Source organism: Rasamsonia emersonii (assembly GCF_000968595.1).
Source record: "Rasamsonia emersonii CBS 393.64 chromosome Unknown ctg1118621760051, whole genome shotgun sequence".
NCBI classification, from domain to species: domain Eukaryota; kingdom Fungi; phylum Ascomycota; class Eurotiomycetes; order Eurotiales; family Trichocomaceae; genus Rasamsonia; species Rasamsonia emersonii.
The window spans coordinates 1-14,612 of NW_013563236.1; the positions used below are offsets into that span (position 1 = coordinate 1).

Consider the following 14,612-nt stretch of genomic DNA (forward strand, 5'->3'; position numbering starts at 1 on the left):
GAATATGAACAGTCAGCATATCAACCAAAACGATGACGACGATGAGGAGGTCGCACTGGACGCGTGGGACATCAAATACGGACGTCGGGAGGATCCCCGACATGCTTCGCCACGTGGACACTCCCTGCCGAACTTAGACGTCGTGAGCGGGACTCCACAGATGCCTCCTTTCCTTGCCGTTCAGGTCGATACGCTCCCTCGGGGCAGCGATATTGAATGGCAAGGTCTGGGTTCACGCTGTGACCGTGTAAAGATCACAGCAGAAGACACGACTAGTCAGAGCGACAAGGTCTGGTCTACAGTGGTCGACGATCAGACCACCTTTTACAGCATTGAGATCGGAACGGAGCAGTTCGGTCCTTCCTTTGAGACTCATGTGCAGCAGGTATTGGGTCGTCTGGGAGATGATGTGATCGAGACGGCCCAGTTGACGATCTATACTGCGTGTCCGCTTACCAAGGGCCCGTGGAAAGGCCAGGTCGTTCCGTGTAAGGCTGTCTGGGGGCAGCAGGGTCGGAGATTAGCAGCCGGCATCACTGTACGGGCCACAACTGCTGGTTAGAAATAATGGAGAGCTACATAGAAGATTATGGACTTTTCTTAGGTATTGTTTTGACTCCTATCAGCCTAGATTAGGATTATTCAGGATTACAAACTGTTCTCATGTCCTGTCATTTCGCCAGAGAACACCGAAAATGCAAGCAACATGTAATATCTCCAACTAGATCAGCTCGCAGTATCCACTGCTATCCAAGGTCGTGCTGTGTGCCTCAAGATTGATTGCAAACGGCAGAGGCTAATGATTAATCTGGCTGCCCAGCCACGACTGGCGGCGCCACGTTGGGGTGACGGAATCCTCCTAACGCGACAGCCTGCCGGACATGTGATTGCGTGGTGCATCGCTGCTGAAAAAAAGCCACCTTCCACTTGTCACCACCGCCGCCCATTTGTTTCCTATTTTTTACCCCAGGACATGGGACGCTGCCTTCAATTTTCTAGCGGTCGGTCACTTGGACATCCTCATCCTTTTGTGTGGATTTTGATCCGATCACGGGTAGACGAAACGCCGTTGCCTTACTGCTGTTCTTTTCGCCTACTACCTATTGACTCGACTCGAAACTCTTCTTCTCTTCCCTAAGACATGGCGGTCTAGTTGGGGGAAAGAAAAAAAAGTCCACATATGGAGGAGATGCTATGGCATTCACGCGAGATCAGGATGATGGGATAAATGAGACTGCGCCGCCATCGTCCTCGTCGTCTCCGTTCCCTCGCGAAATCACCGTCCCTGATGATGACCGGTTGCGGCGCTTCTCTCGCTCCCCTCACCCTTACTATCGGAAGGGCTCCCGGCTGCTCGAGCAGCCTGGAGAGTTTCCACCGGCCGTCAATGGGAATAGCTACGGCCAGACCCCGATATGGATAACACCGTCGAGGACCTCCAGCGACAGCGGCACAGAGGCGGACGATGAAAGTACCGGGTTCTTGAAGGGCCTGCCTGCGCCCCCGGTGCGACCACGGAAGGGCCTGCGAACTTCGGCAGTGGACACTACCCCCGAAGATCCTGCGTCGTGGCTGGTGGACAGTCTGCCCTGGTCGCTGTTCGTTCGATCTCCGTCGCGGAGTTCGAGAGGGAGTTCGGGCGAGGAGTCACATCGGGATTCTGTCCTGCGGCGGGAAGCGACGGTCCGGAAAAGATGCAGGGAAGTGCTCCGCAGGCTGGTTGAGACTGCGCTGCTGTTTTTCACCGGTGCGGTCGTCCTTCTTCGGGAGGATGTGCGCTTGTTGGCATTATCCTGGCACAGAGGTACGATCTCAGATATGGAAGCTGCGCATGTAAAAGTGACAAACTGACTGACTGGACGTTCAGAACTCCTCGCTTATTCCTTTCTTGTTCTCGGACTATACGCTCTCTATCCCTTCCGGATATCGCTTTGGGCCTCCTCAAGACAATGCGTCAGACCACGAATCCGCTTCTCATTCTCCATTCCACCTAGCTTTGACCCGGCTCCCTTACTATACCCTATTATAATACCCGTTCTCGTCTCGTTATCATTAAGCCAACATCGTCCGGCACTAGTCCTGCCAAATATCATCCTTAGTCTCTCGTCTCTACCGCCGCAGGTCATTCCGTTCTACAGGTCTCTCCATGGCTTCAGCCTCTCTCAATGGGCGATTACCGCTATTCCGATTATTGTTTCAGAGCATCCAGAGCTCTTCGAGCCGTCAAGCTCACCTAAACCTCTCTCTTTAAGGGGGCTGAATCCGGAGCTGTTGCTCCTAATGTATCCGTTACAACAGGCATTGATACCCACTCTTGATTTTCTTCTGACGACGAGTCTTCTTCCCGCGGAGCTTCAACTTTTGAGTACGGCATTGATCAATTTAGTTATTTTTTCCAACTCGCCGCAGGCCGAGATCCTGAAGGCACTGCTGTGGCTTGGAGGATTAAGCGTTTTTATCTTGTGTCGCTCTGTTCTTGGGTGGGAGGTTGCTCTGGCCAGGGTCCCCTCGTGGAAGTTTCGACGCTCTCCCAGCCGTTCGCGCGCGTCGAGAAATATCCTCAACGTTCTCGACCACAAAATCTGTGAAAAGATCACCGGACTCGCCTCAAATAGTGAGGACCAGGCTTCAGATAGCGATGACTTGAATGGCACTACCGCTGCGAGAAGACCAGGCAAGGCAAGCCTGGGAAATTCTCACGTTCGTCCAAATGGCGACATTGGTGGTGCGGCGCATCGAGAGACCGCATTGGCAACAGACACCATCAAAATCGATGATCTTTGGCCAAGCTCTTGGACGGGAGCGAGACACTCTGTGTCGCCGCATAAAAGACGACATACGATTTCCACGTTTGCCGAGGTCGAAACTGCGCGCTCCCATCGACCCCGAACGACTCCTGGGGGTCGACGGAAGCGATCGGCGGCGCCCGGTCTGGCGCCGTTCTTTTCGATGACCGCTGCGCAGGCGAGGATCCGGAAATGGCTGTATGCTTTATATACGTATGCTGCGGTGCTTCTTATCATCCTGGGTCCCATCCGGAAGTATGTTGCAGAAAAAGCCCTTCATGGGAGCGAGCCCTTCGGATGGGCTCTGGGTTACCTCTTCGGGAATATATCTTTTTTCCGATTCTGGGTGCTCATGCTCAATTTGGAACATTGGATCCAGCTTCCGCCGCGCAGCATCGAGGAGGAAAGGAACAGTGCCTGCCATTTGGGTTGGGTCGAACATCTGCGTCACGACACCTTCGGAGAAGCCAACACGCGTCTCTTGATCTGCGCATACTGCGTGCTGGTTCTGGCGGTCGGCATGGCCATTGTCTTCCGACTCAGCAAGGTGGTCGAGGTGGACACGCGACGCAAAGTCTTCCACGGTATGATGGTGCTGATGTTTCTTCCGATTACCTACATCGACCCTGCGTTCTCTGCGCTGGCCCTCGCCTTGATGCTGGCGGTGTTTTTGCTTCTGGATCTCTTCCGCGCCTCGCAGTTGCCTCCGATCTCGAAGCCACTAACCTACTTCCTGGCTCCTTACACGGACGGCCGTGACCACCGGGGCCCAGTGATTGTGTCGCACATTTTCCTCTTGATTGGCTGCGCTATCCCTCTGTGGCTCTCGCTCGCAGATCTCCCACGCACAGAAGCGCTGCCATGGCCCGGGTGGGACGTCGTTTCTCGGGACGTCAGCATGGTCAGTGGTGTGATCTGCGTGGGCATGGGGGATGCAGCCGCGTCCTTGATCGGGCGGCGCTTCGGACGTCTCAAATGGTTCTGGGGCGGGGGGAAATCACTCGAAGGCAGTGTCGCGTTTGCGGCGGCTGTCTCCGTTGGATTGATCGTTGCACGAGCCTTGTTGACCGTTGGCCGGTGGCAAGGGCAGGAATCTGCCTGGGTGTTGGTGATTGTGAAATCCGTGCTCGCTGCCGGGGTCGCCAGTCTTACCGAGGCCGTGTTGACGGGCGGAAACGACAATGTCATCGTCCCAGTGGTGCTGTGGCTTTTTGTGAGAGGTCTAGACGTTTAGATTCTGACTGTGCGGGGGGAACTAATTAGTTTCTGTGTGTATATTTTAGTGTTGTATTACTGTTCGAGTACGTTCTGTGGGAGTACGATACGATAGATGAGACGAGACGAGACGAAAGCTGGTGCCCTTCGTGTCCTATACGTCTGGTCTTTTGCTTTTTGTGCGTTTGTTTCCTGGGTGTTGGGTTCTACTGCATGCAACCAACATACATACATTGGGCGGCGTGGACTTGGCTTTTTCTTTCTCTTTAAGAGGATAACGATGCGATGAGCGTGTCTTGTCCCCTAATAAAAAAAAGAGATGTCGAGAAGGTTGCTTTGTTATTCTTATGATATGATTAATGCTTTTCTTCTTCTCATTATGAGCGTTATTATTATTCTTATTGTTAACTTGGACGTTGTTGTTGCTGCTGAGCGCTGTGCTGTACTGTACATATATTAGATAGATACAGTACATCTTACTTGTAATGATAACTGAAGTGTATAATTATTTTATAGGACATAAATAAATAGTGCATCGAGTCGTAGATAGATAGATAGACGAGATTGCTGCTGGCCTGTTGTGATGTGACAGCGATCCTGTGGAGAAGAGAAGCCGGGTTAACACATATGCCTGCAGGCAGCATGCATCCGTTTGCTATTGATATGGACTGTCAATAATCAATAATCACCCTCCCAGTTGTAAGTAATATTTATCATGCGGTGTAACATAGCAATTCAAGGAAAACGAAACAAAAAAGAAGAAGATTTAACTAGCATTTAATAATACTCCGTAACTGTCTGCTCAGAGTGTCTCCTGGTTAATAAATAATAATAGATCTAGGGAAATAATTTCCTACGCGCCACGTTGTAAGGGCTAAGCCTTAGCTAAGTAAAGTAAGGCCATGCAGAAGCAAACGCAGACGCAGACGCAGACGCAGATGCAAACGCTCTGTGGAAGGCGGTGATAGGTCGGGGATGGTGAGACAGATAGGAAGGAGCAGGGGGTAGGTTGTACAGTACAGTGCATACTTCCATACAGATAAGTAGGTAGGTAAATATGTACAGCATCTAAGTATCAATAATATCGACAGGACGTATATAGAGGTAACGAAGAAGTGATGAATGATGAGTATCTAGCTAGGTGCTTGGTCTGGAGTATTGCTGGAAAGTACGGTCAGTGATAACAACTATATCCCCGGCAACGACGGCATTTATGGATTTCTTTATCGCCTGCAGAAACAGAGCCAAGAAAGAGATCTGCATGCAGAATGCCTGCCTGGGGGTGGAAGCTAGATGGGATGGCCGATGGACGGCGGCGTTGTTGCCAGGCAGACTGGACTGAGGCATTGAGCGAGTGACTTTTGAGTCGATAACCAGCCCAGCCGGATGTGATTGTGGGGGCCCGGCGATGGAGCGATTGCTGTGATTGCCCAGCAAGGCCAGGATGCTTGCTGTCGATTGCCCGATTGGGCGATGGCGTCATGCTGAAGTGAAGTCACGGGTGTGACCGCAGCAGGTGAGTGGCGAGCTGGCCGGCCTAGCGGTCATTGTCCAGCCATCAAGGTAGGTCTGCTGGATGGCTGTTGTGGTGGCTTTCGTCAGACGAGACGCCTCTATCTACGCATGTAATTACTGTCCTGAGAGTATTATTATTATTATTACCTGGTGAACTGGGTAGGGGTGGTGGCTGCTGTGTCACCCCCCGATGACGCCGCGTAGGTACAGCAGCTGCCTATCACCTGTGGTACGCTATCGTCCAGGTCCTCTGGTTCTGTCGGTACCTTCGGTATAGCGCCACGTTTGACCGGGAGCAAGTAAACCTTAACCTGGCAGACGAATTAACAGCGCGCAAGAGCACGCCACTGTCGTTCATTTGCCTGCTAGACATCGAGCAGATAGAGATCACGAGTGCCGTCATTCGATACAGCGGGCTCTGCTTGTTTCAGGCCTGAGTCACGCCCCCTGGGGTCACGCCGGCCGTCGAGCTCGCCGTGACCGCGCTGTAATGCACATACAGGACATACCAAGGCAGCCTCCCAGTGTCCTTGCTGGCGGTCAGTTAGTCAGTCAACAAGAATGATGCCTCGTTGATCACTCCTCTTCAAGCGCAGGAGCAGCTGACTTATCAGCTGCTGCCTTAGTAAGGAACCAGTGACAGCGACGCCTTGCCCCAACAGGCAGTCGGCGTGCCCTGGCCGCCCTCCTGACCGCCTTGTCCAGTGACGCGGCGACCACTGACCAGGCAGGCCCACCGCCTGGCTGGCTGCTGCTCTCTGCTGCTCGACTCCTCCATTATCGCTCGCTGCCCTGGTCTCGGTCACGCCCCCCGTCGTCCTTGGGCCTGCCTGTCTGGCTGCTGCTTGCTGGCTAACCTTCCTGCCTGCCAAACCCACGCAACTCCCCATCCTCATCACCTCATCCTCCTTGCCTGTCGGTCGTTGCATCTGTCCGTGCTGGGTGCCTGCCCGCCTTCGTCTCTCCTCTCATCGCCCTCCCTCCTCTTATCTGGTATCTGGTATCTATCAGATACTGTACTGTACTTCCGTCCGACCTTCCCCCATATCAATCACCCAGTCGATCCCGGGGAGCTTCCCCCCCCTCATCCGGCTCCTCCATCTACCCCCTGTCTGAAGTCCTCTGTCCGCTACCACGAACTCGTCAAAGGCTACTTCTCTCCGACCTCCGTCTGGTACAAGTTCCAGAATTCCATTATATACCCAGCTAGGTACATCCATATATACATTAGGTACTTGCTGCCTTGCTGCACTGCACGCCTGCGGCCTCCTATATCCGCTCGAGCCGCTGCCGCTCCTTCACCTGCCATCCCTCTTATTTAACCATCTCGACGGGAACTTCCCGCTTCTTTTATTTCCTTCCGGTTCTGCTTGCTAATCTCCGTCGGTCTTCCTCCGCCTTCCTCCGCATCAGCTTCGACCGCTCCAGATCGCTCCTCATGGGCAACATTTGCTCTCCGTCGCGCACCCCCCTGCTGTCGAGGTAGTTGTGACGGAGAGTGTGTGGTCGGCTTCAACGCTGGACCTCCGCTAGCGGTTTCCCTCAGGTGGCGTGACGCTCCATACGACCAGGCTCAACTTCTCCGGCCATGGCCGCTCAGCGTCCCCCGTCGTCGGCCTCGAGGCGCGCCCGCGAGGGCTCCCATAACGAGGTCCCCATAGGCCGCTACTTGAGGTTGGACGAGATTGGACGAGGCAGTTTTGCGACGGTCTATCAGGGCATCCATTCTGTGAGTGATACACACACACACACACACACACACACACACACAACCTCGTCCTTGCATCCCGGGGATCCTTTCCTGCTCAATGTGTGGATTTGACAATGCGTTGCTAAACTGACTCCACGTCTGATATAGAAACATCGCTCCTACGTCGCCATCAAGTCGGTCAACCTGTCGAAACTCAACAAGAAGCTCAAAGATAATCTGTCCTCGGAGATCGACATTCTCAAGGGCCTCCACCACCCCCACATCGTCGCTCTTATCGATTGCCATGAGTCCACCTCGCACATCCATCTGGTCATGGAATACTGCGCCCTGGGAGACCTGTCCCTCTTCATCAAGAGGCGGGAAACGCTGGGGAACCATCGCTACACCCGCGATATGATAGCCAAGTACCCCAATCCTCGAGTTGGTGCTCTCAATGAGGTCATCGTCCGACACTTCCTCAAGCAATTGTCCAGTGCCCTCAAGTTCCTCCGGGATCGGAATCTGATCCATCGGGACATCAAACCTCAGAATCTTCTTCTGTGTCCCTCCCCAGCCTCATACCGCAATGGCATCGCTCAAATCATCCCCTTCAAAGGAAGCGAGGACTCTTTTACCCCCTTGGCGGGGCTGGATTCCCTGCCCATGCTCAAGATTGCCGACTTTGGCTTTGCTCGTTCCTTGCCGTCGACGTCGTTGGCCGAAACACTCTGCGGCTCGCCGCTCTATATGGCTCCCGAGATTCTACGATATGAGAAATACGATGCTAAGGCGGATCTCTGGTCGGTGGGAACGGTCCTGTACGAGATGGTGGTCGGGAAGCCGCCCTTTAGGGCGTCCAATCACGTCGAACTCCTTCGCAAGATCGAAAAAGGTGAAGACAAGATCCGGTTTCCGGAGGAGATTGAAGCGTCCGATGATATCAAGAAACTCATCAAGGGCCTTCTCAAACGGAACCCCGTGGAGAGAATGACTTTCAAGGACTTCTTTGAGAGCCCCGTCATCAAAGATGAAATTCCGGGACTGGTCGGTGACGATCTCCCTGTGACTCGTCGCCATCCTTCGGCGGATGTCGAAGCGGCCGGTCCCAATCAGACCCGTCCGGATTCCCGAGAATCGAGGCCGCGGTCCGTACGTGATGGAGGAGCATTCGAGGAAGTCAAAGAGCCACCTGTTGCTGGCCGTGAGCGTTCTCCTGCGGTCCCGCAGCAGCCGGTTCCTACCCGTCTCGACTCACCGAAAGCGGATGCCATGCGGCGGATTGGAAGTGGCGATAAGCTGGCAGCCAGGGGTGATGACCTGCAACGCGCTGCTGTCACGGCTCGACAAACACCTCCAGGACGGCAAGAATCGGTGGATCGCAACCCCACGCCCCCGGCGGCCGCAGAGCGCAAGAAAGGCCGTGTTCCCGCCACTCCGGAGGCCTCGCCAACGGCCGATCAGGAGGCGCGGGCAAGGGAGGAGCGGGAACGGGCGGCTCAGGACGTCGCCTTCGAGCGCGACTACGTGGTCGTGGAGAAGCGTGCAGTTGAAGTCAACGCGTTTGCCGATGAGCTCGCCAACAGCCCGCGTATTCGGGCCGGCGTCTCTAACCAGGGTACACCCCGGCAAGCGGGAGCCCTTACGCGGCGGGCTACGGTGCAGAATGTGTCAACGGCAGCAGGCAACCACCAGACTTCGTCTCCGAAGGCCGCGCAGACGACCGGCGGACGCCCCCGAGCCGACTCGCATCACCGCCAAGGTTCCTACGAACGTCGATACGGTCAGAGCCCGTCATCCGCAACTTCTGCGATTTCCAAGGCGTTGAATATGGCGAGTGGTCGGCTCTTCGGCGTTGGCTTCTCCCCTCCTCTCACTCTCGGCAAGGGCGGCCGTTCCCCGCCTTTGGCGTATAATCCGTACCCTGCCTATCCGACGGCTCAACAGAGCCTCGTACTCGCGGGCGATGGCCAGAAAGGCAATGCTGCTGTGGACGAAGATACCAAGGTCGTCCAGTCCATCGAGGAATGTGCAACTCGTAGCGACGTCGTCTACGGGTTTGCGGAAGTCAAGTACAAGCAGCTCATTCCTCTCACTCCGTCTGTGCAGACCGATACACCGGACAAGCCTGCCACGGGAGACCGAGGTTTTGCGGAGACGGACGATGGCGAGCTGACGCCCGATGCGATTGTCACCTTGTCGGAAGAGGCTTTGGTGCTCTACGTCAAGGCCCTGTCCTTGCTGGCGAAATCAATGGACATTGCCGGCGCGTGGTGGGCGCGCAAGAACCGTGGCGATGGTCTCGCCGAGGGGAAGGAAGGCATGTCTGCGACGAGTGCCTTGGTGGGCACTCGCATCAACAATGTCGTCCAATGGGTCCGCAGCCGATTCAACGAAGTGCTGGAGAAGGCTGAATTTGTTCGCTTGAAGCTGATTGAAGCTCAAAAGCGACTTCCGCCCGACCACCCCAGTCATCCCAACAACCACCCCACCGACACGACCTCTGTAGGAGGACTGGGCACCTCGGCGGATAATGTTGTGGTCAGCTCTGGGGTTACGGCGGAAAAGCTGATGTACGACCGAGCGCTCGAGATGAGCCGGGCCGCTGCCATCAACGAGCTCACTGGGGAAGACCTTCCGGGCTGTGAGATTGCATACGTGACCGCTATCCGGATGCTCGAGGCTGTTTTGGAGACGGACGAATTGCCTCGGTCCGGCAAGGGCGGCGAGAAAGGGGCTGATGCAGACAAGGTGGTTCTTGATGGAGTGCAGGTCGAGGATCGCAAGGTGGTCATGAAACGTAAGTATTTCTGCCGATCCAGTCCGTTTGTGGGGATCCGGGACGAGGAAATTTGACGTGATGCAGTTGTCTCGAGCATTCGCACCCGTCTGGCGTCTCTCCGGAAGAAAATTGCCCTGATGGCTAAGCGGGCATCAGCACCTCCTGGCACGACCGCGGGAAAGGTTCCCTCATTGAGTCATCGTCCTAGTTCTCCTGCTATTGCTCATCAGGTTGCTGGGGTCAGTCCGCCCCGGTAACTTATAGGTTATCTATCACGGAGTTTCTTGTTCTTTCCTTTCCTTTTCTTTTTTTTTTCGATGCATTGGACCCGACCCGTTCAGACCCAATTCATTTATGGGACTTTAATGGCCGACATGTTGCATTCTTGTGACGACCTCCCAGGAGCAGGTATCCTCGGTGTTGAATGCATAGCTTCGAATTCTAGCCCAGTGCACTCTTTCAGTACGCGGAAACGACAGCCACCTGACGGATCCAGATCAGATTACCCTTACCTAATATTTCTTCTCGACTTTATGCTTTGACTTGTCCTTGGCGGACCTTTGTCTGGTCCCGTGTCTGTTGTATTGTTGTGTTTCTTTTATTTTCGTTTTTCTTTCAATGCGTTATATCCGATGGAAAGACCAACGAAGGAACTTATGATTTCGGCGGCGTTTTCTGTTGGGATCGGGATTACCAGATTGGCACATTTACGGTTCTCGGCACCAGCTTGTGGTCTTCTTCACGTCTTTTTTTTTTTGGATGGATCACCACTGCAGGGCAAAAAGGAGTATTGTTGGATGGCGCTGCCGGGGATCGCACTGATGAGAGCGCATGCTGCCGAGGGACGGCGCGTGGGCTCATCTCACCGATCTCGTACGGCGTTTTCTGTGGATTCAAACACTCATATATTGTATATACGTGTTTCTAGCACTGGGCTGCGACGGCGTTTATGCTGGTTGAAGAAGCGCGATGCGTGCAACGGAATTGGTGGTCTAATATTCCCAATCAGGGCTTCAGGGCGGTCTTGTGTATTTATCTTCTCCTTTGTTTTGGCTACAAATTCGATAATGCATACAAATTGGTTACTCGAATGGCTTGGTGCATGCAATCTGCGTCCTGTTCATGCAGTTTCTTCTTTTTCTAGGAACCTGGTTGTCGGCGGATGGACCAGCCCAGCTGTCAGGCTGGCAGACTCCGTCGAGTGGTTGGGCAGCGGCTCGGGATGCCGATGGCTCTGGGGCTTGGCAAAAATTGCGTGATCGCGGCGCCCCGGTTTCAGCGTGTCAGAGTGGCCCGTTCCAGGCGTCTGAGCCTCCGCCGGCCCTGTTAGCGTCCGCCGACTCCAGTCACAGCGGGCGGACCATCGTCGATGCAATTTGCCTGAGGGAAAATTTTGCTCGATGGCACCATTGCGCCATGTGCTGTGCCTGCTGTGGAGAGAGAACGAGAGAGACGGAACTTACCAGGAGAAAATGCTGGCCAGAAGAGCTAAAAAAAAATCTCTCCCGCGATGATGCCATCACTTTCTTATGGATATCGCCTGGACTTTCTTGTATAGATTCATGTCAAGGACCTCCAAATCTCTGTTTATCCCCACTTCCTTTGTTCCTATTGCTCGTTTTCTTGTTGTTTAATTCTGCTTGTTCAGAATAGCTCCGAATGTCAATTTATAGATCCCAAGGGCACACTGTCTACTACTACTACTACTACTGCTAGGTGCTTAGTATTGCACCACATTTAGCGTGAGCACATCATCGTCGTCCTCCTCCTCATCCCTCCACCCAACGCCGATTCTATCCGCGAATATTCGCGTCTTGCTTGCGTTCTGTCGGGCTTACCGTTGTAACCTCAGATCGCATTGCCCATTGCCTCATACAACTTCGTCTGTGCTGCTGAGCTAGCAAGAAAAAAAAAACGCCTCGCGCGGCTGGAACAGCTTGCGCCTGTGTGTCATCTTCTGGCTCGAGTCTTTTTTTTCCCCTTCTTAGTTTTGTTTTTTTTTTAATACTACTTCTTTTTTTTTATATATATTGGACTCCCTCCCTCCCTCTTTCTCGTCTTCTTCGGAGAGAGAACTATATGTGCGGCACCAGCACTATTAGAAACGAGGGCATGAACTAAGCACATCAGAGCTTCAAGAAGAAGTGGTCCAACGGATAGAAGGAAAAGTTACTTGAATATGTCTTCCTCCGAAGCTTTGGATCCTACGATCCAGAAGAGCACGCTTCCTGATGTGAAGCATACGACAGAAGAGGCACCTCGCAAGGTGGATGGCATCTCTCAACTGTGTATGTGTGACGCCAGTTCTCGCGGTTGCGTTTTTCTTCCTGACTGGATTCCGGCGCAGATGAAAGCAATGTCTTCAACAGTACGCCCGAGAGCCGGCGGCAGATCGGCGTCGTCAGTGCTTCCTTCCTGATCTTCAACCGCATCATCGGCACGGGTATCTTTGCGACCCCGAGCTCCATCCTGGAGCTGACGGGCAGTGTTGGTCTGTCCCTGTTCATCTGGGTGGCCGGCATGCTGATCGCCGTGGCTGGTACTGCCGTCTACCTGGAATGGGGTACTGCTATTCCCAGGTATGTTCGTCCAGAGATTTCCTTTTTGGCTAGGGTTCAGCCTGACAGATGTGGTATGCAAGAAACGGCGGTGAGAAGAACTACCTCGAGTATGTCTATACGAAGCCCAAATTCCTCGCGACGGCCATGTTCGCTGCCTACGCCGTCCTCCTCGGCTGGGCGGCCGGCAACAGCGTCATCTTCGGCGAATACATCCTCAACGCCGCGCAGGTCGAGGTGACGCGGTGGAACCAGCGCGGCGTCGGCCTCGCCTGCATCTCCGCCGCGTTTCTGATCCATGCCACCGCTCTGAAATGGGGGTTGCGTCTGCAGAACTTCCTCGGCACCATCAAGCTGATCATCATCCTGATCATCGTTGTCACCGGCTGGGTCGCCCTGGGTGGACACCTCAAGGTCGAGAAGCCGGATAACTTCTCCGATGCGTTTGCGGGACCCGCGGCAGTGCATATGGCATCGTCACGGCCCTGTCAATGTCATCTGGCGTTTATCGGCTACTCAAATGCTAACTATGTAAGATCCCTTTGCACTTGACGATGTCGTGAATTTTAGGTTTCTTTTTTCTGACAGAAACTAGGCCCTGAGCGAAACGCGCAATCCCACTCGCACCCTGAAGATTGCGGCGCCAATGGCAGTGATCTCCGTTGGCATTCTGTACATTCTCGTCAACATCGCCTACTTCGCCGCCGTCCCCAAGGCAGACATCTTGTCCTCCGGCCAGATCCTGGCGGCGACGTTCTTCCGCAACATGTTCGGAGACCGGGCGGAGCGGGTGATGTCGGTTTTCGTCGCCCTGTCCGCCTTTGGCAATGTCCTGTCTGTCTTGTTCTCGCAGGGCCGGATCGTCCAGGAGCTGGGCCGTGAAGGTGTCCTTCCCTTTTCTAAAATCTGGGCCAGCAACTGGCCGTTCAACTCCCCCGCCGCGGGTCTCTTTGAGCACTACCTCGTCTCCGTGATCATCATGCTTGCTCCCCCGCCGGGCGATGCCTATAACTTCCTTCTGAAGTAAGTTTTTCTCCTCCCTCCCTCTCTCTCTCGTGTGGGTGACTGTTTCTGACTCTCACACAGCCTGATCTCCTATCCGCTCTCCATCGTCAATGTCTTCGTCTCCGGCGGCCTCATCTACATCTACCTGAACCGTTCCAAATTCCCGTCCTGGGCCCCCGGCATCCGCGCCTCTCTCCCTGTCGCGATCTTCTTCTTCCTTTCCAACATCTACCTTGTTGTGGCGCCATACGTCCCGCCGGACGCCGGAGAAAGCGTCTACAAGGAGCTCCCGTACTACCTGCACTGCGTGGTCGCCATCGGTATCTTTGCCATTGGAGCGATCTACTACATCGCCTGGGCTATCATCCTGCCCCGGCTGGGCAAGTACACGCTCGTCAAGGAGACGATTGTGGGTGATGATGGCTGGTCGCGGAGCATCTTCACCCGGGTTCCGGAGAATGTCGTCTCACGGCAGCAACGAGTGGTGAGAACTAGTGGCGGTGAAGGTGATAACTTTTGAAGTTGGGAGTTGATGTTGGGTTCTGTCTATGAATGTATGCTGCTTGTGTTTCTTACTGCTTCACTGGATATATACTCCCCCGTCATAGTCGTTAGTAGTAGTAATTATTGCTAGACATGATAGACGAAGGTCTCGAAGCAGAGATCCTTGTCCATTTCTCTAAATTGGCGGTTCATGGGACCATCCTCGTGCATCAATCTGACTAAGAATTGTTGTTCACGTGTCGGTATGCAGGTATAGATGTTCCCAGTCATCTATGGAAATCCACCCACAGGAGAATGGACCCCTCAAACTGGCTGGCGGACCTTCTCGCAAGGTAGAAGTGCTCCCACGCAATCGACCGACTGAATGGGAACATTGGAAAGGTAGAGCACCATCTAATTACCCAAGAGCCAGATGGCGCTGGAGGCGACCTTGCTTGGTGGACTGAAGGAGAGAAAAAGAAAAGGGCCAATAAAAAGGCGTGGTCATGTGATGCACAGCCCTCGCAGCCGGCCATTCCTGTTCGGGCTAGTGCTAAGCTTATTTGCCTCACCGCCTAACG

The 14,612-nt window shown here is 54.1% G+C and overlaps 4 protein-coding genes across 4 annotated transcripts; 3 read left to right on the forward strand and 1 right to left on the reverse strand.

Moving 5' to 3' along the window:
- Positions 1–2,978: 2,978 nt before the first annotated feature.
- On the forward strand, positions 2,979–4,020 carry T310_3106 (Dolichol kinase; the record flags this gene model as incomplete). Its single annotated transcript, XM_013474008.1, has 2 exons — positions 2,979–3,041; positions 3,166–4,020. 2 exons carry the CDS (start codon positions 2,979–2,981, stop codon positions 4,018–4,020), a joined length of 918 nt encoding a protein of 305 aa, XP_013329462.1.
- Positions 4,021–5,480: 1,460 nt separating this feature from the next.
- On the reverse strand, positions 5,481–6,294 carry T310_3107 (uncharacterized protein; the record flags this gene model as incomplete). Its single annotated transcript, XM_013474009.1, has 3 exons — positions 5,481–5,618; positions 6,026–6,049; positions 6,151–6,294. The coding sequence occupies 3 exons, from the start codon at positions 6,292–6,294 to the stop codon at positions 5,481–5,483; spliced, it is 306 nt and encodes a 101-aa protein (XP_013329463.1).
- Positions 6,295–7,104: 810 nt separating this feature from the next.
- On the forward strand, positions 7,105–10,059 carry T310_3108 (Non-specific serine/threonine protein kinase; the record flags this gene model as incomplete). The annotated part of the gene is made up of 2 exons (XM_013474010.1): positions 7,105–7,245; positions 7,375–10,059. 2 exons carry the CDS (start codon positions 7,105–7,107, stop codon positions 10,057–10,059), a joined length of 2,826 nt encoding a protein of 941 aa, XP_013329464.1.
- Positions 10,060–12,164: 2,105 nt separating this feature from the next.
- T310_3109 (High affinity methionine permease) lies at positions 12,165–14,068 on the forward strand (the record flags this gene model as incomplete). Its single annotated transcript, XM_013474011.1, has 5 exons — positions 12,165–12,273; positions 12,333–12,564; positions 12,627–13,074; positions 13,139–13,566; positions 13,630–14,068. The coding sequence occupies 5 exons, from the start codon at positions 12,165–12,167 to the stop codon at positions 14,066–14,068; spliced, it is 1,656 nt and encodes a 551-aa protein (XP_013329465.1).
- Positions 14,069–14,612: the final 544 nt, after the last annotated feature.